Below are 10,545 nucleotides of genomic sequence, written 5' to 3'. Positions count from 1 at the left end.
ACTATGCTATTTTCAGCATTTTTATTATTCAATTTGTCACGAGCCGTCTCAGGAGACTATCAACAATCGGTTTCAAGCAGCATCTGACCACAAACACTTCTCCACATGTGATTTAGAACATCTGGAGCGAAGGAGTCGGCTTTCAAAGCATGCCAGCACTGCGCTGCCTCCCCACATTTCTTCTCCTTCCTTCTGTCTTCACGTCCATTGTCAGACTGTGCATAGAAAGTGGGATTGAGGAGCTGAGACTGGAGGACCTGTGAATAGGTCGTCACTCTGTATTTGCTGTAAGCACATGGGGAGAGCAGCCACGGCCTGCTTTGAAGAGGAGCATGGTCAGGGATTGCTGGTGGCACATTCCCCGCATCGCTGAGCTGCAGTGATTGATACGTCATGTCCCCTGAGGATGGGAGATGTGATTCGGGGCCTGGAGGCAAGCCAGTGTGAGGACTCGTGCCAAAGCGTGCACGCTGCATGTTGCATCCACACACCCAAAAAGGAGGCACATGCTTTGCTCCCTACCAGCCGTAGGCATGAGCTCTGTATTGGATGAGCACCTTTTCACTGGAGCTATCTGGCCAGGTAAACTGTAAATTCACAAAGCAGTTCTTCAGCAAGCCCAAGGAGGGAATGGGAGCATATGAAAAAGGAATCCAGGCAAGTAGCAGAGGAAATGACATTATGATCCCAGCTGGAAGCTCTGTAATGATCTGCTTGATGTCTGCGCAGAGACCTGCATGAGAACGAGGAGAGGCTCTGGCCCCTGCAGAGCCGATGAGAATTTTATCATCAGCTAGAGGGGGGTGAAGGTTTCACACAGTCATTAATTTTGTGTTCATCTTTAATTTCTGTGAATGATCCACACGGATGCGGTGCAGTCATGCAGTAGTCTGCACTCACACCATCTTCTGCATTGCATGTCTGGCTTCCAAAAGCTGTGCTCTTTAGGACGTATGCTGTGGTGCTGCCAAGTGCTCCCCAACCAAGTCCTCGTTTGTAACAACAAAGTCAGTGCCAGGCGAATAGAGAAAATCTGGAACTGCACTTTGTAAAGAGCTGGTGACATTGCAGCAGGATTTGTATCTACCTTGTTCTCCTTTACATGTTTTCAAAGAACAGTTAGAAAAATTCGGGGACATTCGTCTGTGTTAAGGTAGAAAACCTGGGATTTTGGCACACAGTGTCTTTTAAGAGAGCTCATGAGGTTCTCAAAACCCGTTATGACCACCGAAAGCACAACTGCTATCCCAGCACATGGTTTTGCACCACACTTGAGCTAGAGTCACAGCTCCCCATGTCCTCTCTTCCCGTCCAGCCACATGGGACTGCACAGGGACCTGCATCCCCCCAGTGATTGACTTCTTGCCCTTGTTGCCTATGGCCCTGGCTCATGGCAGGGTCAGGGTAGCATGGCCAGAGCAGGAAGGACTCCCTGGTCCCCATACGCTGCTGTGGTGGCAGGAAACGCACTGGTTTGGCTCATGCTGGAACGTGAAACTAGGCATTTCTAGGAAAGAAAGGGCTGTAAGTACAGGTTCATTTGTTGTTGCTCAGATCCATTTTGGTTTGTTGGTTTTTTTTCAATACTGAGAACTGTTTTCAACTCCATTAGTTAGGGATGGGGCAGCCACAGCTTCTCTGGGCAACCTGTGCCAGTGCCTCACCAGCCCCCCAGTAAAGAATTTCTTCCTAAAATCTAAGCTAAATCTCCCCTTTTTCAGCTTAAAGCCATTCCCCCTTGTCCTGTCACTACATGCTCTGATAAAAGTCCCTCTCCAGATTTCTTTGTGGTACCTTTAGGTAACTTTAGGTACCACTAACCTACTATTTAGGTATCACTAACGAACTCCTAATGTCTTGTATGTCAAGCACCTTTTCTGGATGCCTCTTCCCCATACCCTGCTTGCCCTTCAGAAAAGATTTCCTGCTCCCCCTTACATCCCAGCAGTCTCTAGAAATTCCTTCACAAACGTGACCGAGCCCTGGCACAGATGAAAAGAGACGTCTCAGCACAAGGACATGCTGGGGTAACGTGAGAGAAGGGAACATCTGGCAGTGCAAAACTGAGCATGAGGAGAAAGCCACACCAAGGGAATCCTCTGAATAACACCATGGACCAGGATTAGCTCAGTAACACAAAAATAGATCAAATCTGCACCAGGCTTTGCTCCACCCTGACTGGAAGAAGACACAGCATAGCATCCCCACCCACAGCATCCCAGGGCCTGGCAGCTGGAGAAGACACTCTTCTCGTTTTGGAAAGAGTTTCCTCACCCCCTTTGTAGAGAAGAGCCTGAAAATGGGACTGAAACTTGAAGCATGGGTCTGGCTCACAGCCATCCTTCCTTTTCCAGTTTGTTCTTCTGTTTGTTTGCTGGTTTTACCCCAAGAAATCCTACCTCAGCCTCAACAGAAGGGAGAGAACCACCCAGGTAGGATCGAAACCCACATCCCGGGTCCATGCAGTGCTTGGGAGCGAAGCACGTGTGGGACATCATGTGCTGTCAATAGAGCAGCACTTTCTACATAGAGCATTCAAATAGAGGGTGGTCAGGAGGAACATCTCTGTGCCAGTAATGGGATGACTGTGAGCTAGAAAAAAACTTACATTTATGTTGCAATGAGTTTGCTGTTGGTTTAAAATAAACACCTTTTTCCTATATCAGAAATAGCTGATTTTGTTGGTTTTTTTTTTTGCGTTATCCCCAGAACGGCTCATGAAAACTCAGGAACCTGCCATCACAAGGCCACGATCCCCATATAATATTAAACATGGGATGCAATCAACATTTAGGATCTCCCACTGCAAGCTCATCCACAACTTTTGGACTTCAACATTCACTTTTTAATCATAATCAGTAGCTTAGAGTGATTTTGATCAGACAGCATTGCTTTGAACACCTGCAATTGAAGCCTTCATGGTTAAACTTGTGTCAAGTTCCCTTCTCCATACCTATAGCAGCATACAGTCAAGTAAAGCACATGTAAGTGTATTCACAGCTATTTAATGCTCCTTTACATCTGAATATAAATGAATTCCCTCCTTTTGGCACCACAGTTTGAAACTACCTGTTTCATATTCTGATGGATTCCTTTTTTCAAGCCACAAGAAGCGTGCACAGCAACCTTGAAGGCTGTGTGCTGTGGATCAAGCCAGCAGGGACTTCATCACAACATCACTTCAGGTGGATTTCTATTCTAACAGGAAGAGACAGAGCACATAGCAACAGCAGCTTTTCATGTTCCAGGCTTCAGTTTTGCTTTTTGTCAGAGTTTTGGGAAACACTGGTGATACTGATACAGCTAGCAAGTTAACTTGAAAGGGAACAAAGCATCTTTCATTAAAAACAGCTCTTGGTTAGAAGGGAAATAAAACATTTCCTGTATGTTCAGCTGAAACCAAAGTGCCAAGACGCAGTGGTAGATAATGGAAGAAAAAAACCCTAGAATACATTGCTGCTTTACCCTGGAGATGTACACCTCCCTTTATCACTGCAGAGAATGTCAGAGGAAGGAGGGAATCGGAATGTAATGAGAGCCAGAGTGGGAAATGGCACCCAGCATCTCTGAGACCACCCAGCATCAGGACAGTGGTGCGGAAAAGATGCATAACGTCCAGATGGGACATTGCCAAACCAGTAAAAATTACCATTCTTTGTGGCAAAAAGCATCATCTCCCACTTTCAGAGAACAGCCTACAAGGCATCTGATGTTTCAGAGGGTGAAGGAGAGCCTGGGCAGTAAAGTCCCATGGGCCTGGGCAGGGACTTGAACAGAAGGACTCCATGCAGATCCCCAGCAGTTTGCCATGTTTCCAGGGAAGAAGATTCCCTGGCCAGAGGAATATTTAGTTTCTATATTTTCTCTAATAACTAAAGACCATAAACAGTAGAATGTTATACAGCAAAGAGATCCTTACCTTGGGGTAAGTGCAGCTTTGGAAATCAGTTGAATTATAAAGAAGAGATATTCAGATTCTTTATATTTTCTTTTCATTCATGTATAAAGCCTTTTGTGCTTCCTACTTCAAAATGTTGCCTGGCCAGTTCATCATCAGATGTGCATGTCTTAGAAGTTTAGGATGAAGGAGAGAAGGAATCTGTCTCTAAAAATCTTTTAGTACTCAATTTCAGCAATTGATCGTAATCAAAGTTAACTGCAATGGCCTCAAACTGTCCTAACTCTCATTTTAAGTTAAAGCCTGAATATCCAACTCATCCGTGTGCACAAGGCAACAGGAGCAGAACTGGTTCTAGCTGGTGACTGTGATACTCCTCTTGCAACCGCAATCCTTTAAATAGCACTAGTTTACTGTAGACAAATACAGCCAGACATGAAGTAGTGATGTGTTTCTTGAAAACCAACACATTCACAGGAGCACTTTTTTTCTCTTTGCATTCCAGCTAATATTTTGAGACTGGCCAATGCAAATCTGCCCCAACCTATATAAATACATTTTTATAAAAATTATTAACAGCAACTATGAATTCACCACAATCCTCCACCCTCGATAGTCCTCCTCTTTCTTCAAAAGTGTGGAAGAACAGAAAGAATCAGTGCTGCTGAATGAGCAGTGCTGTCAGTTTTATCTGACAGATGGGAGCAGTCGGTGGATAAGGAATTGGCTGGATGGTCACACTTGAAGAGATGTGGTCAACGGCTCGATGTCCAAGTGGAGACCAGTGATGAGTGCTGTTCCTCAAGGGCCGGTGTTGGGACTGATCCTGTTCAACATCTTTGTCAACAACATGGACAGTGGGATTGAGCACCCTCAACAAGTTTGCTGATGACACCAATCTGAGCTATGCAATCGGCACACTGGACATAAAAGATGCCATCCAGAGGGACCTTGACAGGCTGGACAGGTGGGCCAGCGCAAACCCCATATTCAACAAGGCCAAGTGCAAGGTCCTGCACCTGGGTTGGGGCAATCCCAAGCATGAATACAGGCTGGGCCGAGAATGGATTGAGAGCAGCCCTGAGGAGAAGGACTTAGGGTGTTGGATGAGCCGGCAGTGTGCGCTTGCAGCCCAGAAAGCCATCTGTGTCCTGCAGTGTCACCAGCAGGTCAAGGGAGGTGATTCTCCCCCTCTGCTCTGCTCTCCTAAGATCCCACCTGGAGTACTGCGTTCAGCTCTGGGGCCTCCAACAGAACATGGAGCTGTTGAAGCAAGTCCAGAAGAGGCCATGGAAATGATCAGAGGGCTGGAGCACCTCCTTCATGGAGACAGGCTGAGAGAGTTGGGGTTGTTCAGCCTGGAAAAGAGAAAGCTCCGAGGAGACCTTAGAGCAGCTTCTAGTGCCTGAAGGAGACCTACAAAAAAGCTGGAAAGGGGCTTTTTCAATGGACAGGACAAGGGGGAATGGCTTTATACTGAAAGCGAGTAGATGTAGATTAGGTATTAGGAAGAAGTTCTTCCTTGTGAGAGTGGTGAGGCGCTGGCACAGGGTGCCCAGAGAAGCTGTGGCTGCCCCATCCCTGGCAGTGTTCAAGGCCAGGTTGGACACAGAGGCTTGGAGCAACCTGCTCTAGTGGAAGGTGTCCCTGCCTGTGGCAGGGGTTTGGAACTGGATGAGATTTAAGGTCCCTTCCAACCCAAACCATTCTCTGATTCTATGTGTTTCCTGCAAGAAAAAACATGTCTTTTCTGTGTAGTATGTATTTACTGCATGCTTAAAGCAGTGACCACTCGTACCTGTGATGTTTCAGCAGCAGCAAGTGCTGTTCTGCCAACAAACTCTGGTAATTATTTTTTTTTTAATACACTAAACCTCCCTTTACCTACACCTTTTGGAGGAAGCACTCCTGTTAGCCATAAAATGGAAAGTCTCACTGTACCTGGGAGTGACATGCAAATACTGTTCTTTTGGAGGGAAGATGCTCCTGCCTGAATAAAGTCTCCTGAAACTACTTAACAGATCACACAATTTCAGAGAGACAGGTCTGTAATGCAAATCAGCAAATATCGTGCTGGAAGGCCTACAAGATCATGCTACATGCCAACAACCTTTAGTTACGTTTAACTGGAAGGTCATGGGACACTGACATAACATGTAATTATTTTAAACCACATTATTAAAAGCAGTTTCCAGAGAATTTTGATCACTCTGAGGGGTTTTACAAACATTGGTAAAGATTTGTCCCTTCCACTCACAGTAGGGTGTGTCTGTGTAAGCTACAAAACACTCCAGTAAGGATGGAAGCTCGATAGGAGGAAAACCAGACCTCATCTGTTAGTGATGCCAGAGATTACATAAAATTCATGCTTCTCTGTAGTGTTATAAATTGGCAGCAGCATCATAAAATACTTACAGTTCTGTCTTTGAAATGTGTGTTTGTTGGTAAGTTCTAATGTCCAAAGAAGCAGAGGTGCGTGTATCTCCCTCCTCTACGCTACACCCACACTACAGTGCAACCTTAAAACAACCATGACCATTTTCTATAGAATATGAAAAATATGTTGTTCTTCAAGATTAAGGCTCTAAAAGCTTAAGAATTAACAGTGAAACGTACACCAACTGGGGAAAATATTTCATGTCAAAATTTTGCATTAATTCTTCGTTTTTCTTCCCCAGAACTGTTTAGGAAAAGGCTCTCATTTTGGCAATGAAAACAAACCTGGATTAAAACTGAAAATGCTTTTTCTGATTTTACATTTTAGTTTCTTTCGTCCATAATTTGTACGATGAACAAAAATATACATAATTCAGGGCAAAACTGCTACACACAAAAAAGGAGAAAGAGATCATGAAACAAAATGTGGAATATGATAGGTTTGGGGCTCAAAGCTATTTTTCAAAAATCAGGTTAATCTGGTTTTTAATACGGTTCTTAGAGAATCAGTCCAAATCCTGATATTAGAAAAGTTGAGTTTGCAGAATTTTCAGAGAAAACTGTTGAGGAAAAGACTTGCACTGAAGATTTGCACTGAAAAAGGCTACAGTGATTCACTGAGGAAGACATTCCTCTTAAGGAATCACATACAAAAGAGAAACTTCTCTCTCCAAGTCACACACCAGTGTCGTGCATCGTTAACCTAAAACCCAGTCACCTGCTCTTTTCAGATTTGATGTCAGTAAGGAAGATACAGATATAGAGAATGTATAGGTCTAGAACAGAATTTTATTTGATTCTAGAAAGATTCATGCAACAAATCTCATTTTCTTTAATGATCCTTGCCAAGCTTTCAGATGACAAAATTCACAAGTAAAAGGACGTGTAAGGTTAGCACCATAGTAGGAATAGCCTGCTCTTTACAAGATTATTTGATAGACAGTTATAAAAGAAAACAGAGGAAAAGAAACCTACGTGACCTTGCATTTTCATTTTCAACATCCTAGATACTTCAATCTAAACATCAAGATACCATGACTCTCCTAGCATATCTAAATAATTCATGTCCAGCAAAACTTGCTCTGTACATTGAGAAATATTTAAGTGTCAAATAGTAACTATCACAAAGTGCTGGCTAATATGCAAGCTAAAAATTGTAAAGGTCCAGAAAAAGAAATGAAAGAAGAGAAACCAAAGTGAGGAATTTATCCCTCTCCCAGTCTTTCGTGGATGTGGCTATCATGACTTGCTACAAAGATCAAAAAATGGAAGGGATGTGTACTGGGTCTGGCTTGGATGGGTTAAATATCCTAACATCATCCTGAAATACCCTAATTTAATGGGCCACATATCCAGATGTACTTGCTCTAAGCTCTCCCATTTCCTACCTGCAAGCAACTACAGGATTACATCAGACTTCAAATGTTTTTCCTTACTATTGTATTAATTTTCAAAATTTGCTCCTTGTGGTCCTTACTGCAAGGTTTTCAAGATAGCAAACAGTTTTACAAACCCTCCGATGTTTACAAAGCACAGATTCTAACACAAGATTCAGGAGTTTCAAATGCCATGTTATTATGTGCTGGCTTCTTAAGGCAATGGAGTAATTCCTTTGAAGTATCCTAATTTTGCATTACAAATCGATAGTAAGATTTCCTTCATAAACATCTCTAATACATGTAAAATTATTTAAATTTTATTAAACTATTAACCCAACTCAGTTAGTAAAAGAAGGGTTCAAACCATGATCATAAGGAAGAGGCAACTTGTTGTTATAGTTTGGGAGATGTATCTTTTGCTTACTCCCACCTTTGAAGGTCATGTACATGGGCTTTTAACAGCAACATTAAAGCAACCAGTTAAAAACAAGTATTTTGTATCCAAATAATAGAAAAATATGTACTTTAATCCCAAAGCAAATCATGGTATAAGCCAACCCAGCTGTTTTTCTCAGCCCAATAACTGTTAGCACTACAACATCTACTGCAATAAATGCCATTTTAACGCAGCCACACAATGTTAATGCTGAACTACCCAGAGGAGCCTTCACAGCCAGGAGCACTACATCACTTTACCACCAGGAGAGTAATGAGACTCTGAACTTTTCTTTATCTTTCCTTTATTTATGCTTGGACTTCCAGCACTGCACATCAGATACTCAGGGTCTTAATCTGTCCTATATCAGACTGCAAAACTACAATGCTTTCTCAACTGTCCTTGCATCAACAAATCAAACAGTCACATCCAACAAACCCTTCACTTGAGTAGTTACTTCTATCTAAAAATGCATCTCTCCTCTTAAGGATTTCAGCTAATGCTTCTGGCTTATAAAAGATTAAGTGCAATCAGTTACACTGAAAGTTTATAATGCAGCTCTTGATTGTATTTTCTGTGCACACATTTACATCAGGCACACAAGTTATATAAAATAGTTTGGAGTACAAAAATATGGTTATAACATAGGAGTACCAAACAGCACAGAATTAGAACCGTTTTATTACCACAACACCAATTTATATACAGTCCCCAAATTAAGGATTTTTTAATTCTGAGTATTCTTCCCAAATTGACAACTGTAGTGTACACTCTAAAAAACTGCAAATTAACAACACAAATCTAGTTTAACCCTTACACTGTTTATGCAGCCTGCACCAATCCTCTTGCACACAAAAATGTATTATAAATAATTTTTCACAAAATGTCACGTATGTTTTATTGCACATTGTACATGCCAATATCTAAAAACCTTTCGCTTGATAACTAACTGTTTAAATACCTAGCATTTACTTGTGGTATGAATACTATTGCATTTTTCAGGCTCTAATCATAACTGATAATTTAAAAGAAAAAAAGCAGAACAGAAAATATGCCTCGAACTGTATAGCCTTTGTGAAAGAAGCAAGCTTTTTTAATTTTACTGATTTCTACTGTATAAAGTCATTAAAAATATCTGACCCGATTAAAATTCCTGTTTCAAAATTTTGAATTTTTTATGATAAAATTATGCATACAACTTCTTGTATAATCATATATTCCTTCAGTTTTGCAGAATTAGATGTTTCTGTGCTGTACTGACTAAAAGGTCTAGTTACATAGGTCCTAGTGTTAACTACAGGAGTTAGTGTGTCAGTCTCCATTCTGCTGGTCTCCCCAGCAGTGACAAGCAAGGAGCCCATCACACCACCACAACAGGAACTAGATGATCTTAAGGTCCTTTCCAACCCTAACCATTCTATGCTTCTATGACACTGGGCACAAATGGCCACCAAGCATCAAGGCCATGTATAGTTCCTGTTAAGCAGATGTCTAGACTAAGGAATACGAGTAATTTAGCATTAATATGTAGGTTTATGGTATGCCGCAGTAAAATATGACCTCTAAACAAAGAGAATGATTTGTGTATGACAGGTATGTGCCAGCTGGTAAAAATGCCTCACTGGGTAAAAATCTGCATTTTGAGGGTTAAGACTCTGGCATGAACAAAAAGATTAAAAGGTTGACTGATCGAATGTTTTGCCAAGGGCTTCCTTAAGCTATTAGCCATCAACAGCTCCAGAAAGGGATAAAACCAGTAAATCCAAACAACTAAAATTGCACTATTACAAAGAAACAAGTCCGTGAAAGGGAGAGCCACCAGCAGCAGTTAAGGGACAGCCACTTCAAGAAGCCGATTGTTTTTTCGCTTGCAAGTTGGGATGTTGCCGTTTTTCTGGCTGCCTTGTATGAACTTCACACACACTTTGTCTTGTCTGAACTGGACCAGGAACCTAGGAGAGGGAATAAGATATGTTTTAGTTAAAGGTGGATAAAACCACATAAGGAGTAGAAGTCTTTTCCTGTTGGTTCGGAGCATCGCTCCAAAGATGTCATTTTCAGGTCTGTATTAATAAATGAAAGTTGGAGAATAAAAAAAAAAAAGCCATAGGTTATGGAATGGCTTGAGCCTCCTTCAAGTAGTATACCTTAGTTACTGCCTTTTGCCTGTAACTGTGGACCTTTTACAACAGTTGGTATTCCTTCAGAAAGAAGGCAGTTTACAACAGAATTTCTAACGTACGAGAAATGCAGCAAAGGCTATTTCCAACTGCTTCACCGTCACCCAAAGGGACTTTTCTGTTTTCACAAAAAGAAGCTAAATGCTTCTATAGCAGCATTGGGAGCACTCTTCTTCTCCTTTGTGCTTAATTTAGTACATATCTGGTATTTTAGCA

The 10,545-nt window shown here is 41.9% G+C and overlaps 1 protein-coding gene across 6 annotated transcripts in view; it reads right to left on the bottom strand.

The window, feature by feature from the left end:
• Window positions 1-7,103: 7,103 nt before the first annotated feature.
• MYO1B (myosin IB) overlaps window positions 7,104-10,545 on the bottom strand; it is a 114,352-nt gene continuing 110,910 nt past the window's right edge. For all 6 annotated transcript variants that reach the window (XM_030488923.1, XM_030488926.1, XM_030488928.1 and 3 more), the window contains one exon: window positions 7,104-10,101. In XM_030488923.1, coding sequence (XP_030344783.1) covers window positions 9,978-10,101 — 124 coding nt within the window. In that variant the 3' untranslated portion in view covers window positions 7,104-9,977. The remainder of the gene's footprint in view (window positions 10,102-10,545) is intronic.

Source organism: Strigops habroptila, chromosome 5, assembly GCF_004027225.2.
Source record: "Strigops habroptila isolate Jane chromosome 5, bStrHab1.2.pri, whole genome shotgun sequence".
NCBI lineage: Eukaryota > Metazoa > Chordata > Aves > Psittaciformes > Psittacidae > Strigops > Strigops habroptila.
The sequence above is the reverse complement of the archived record's forward strand: the minus strand, read 5'-3'. Positions and strand labels throughout refer to the sequence as shown.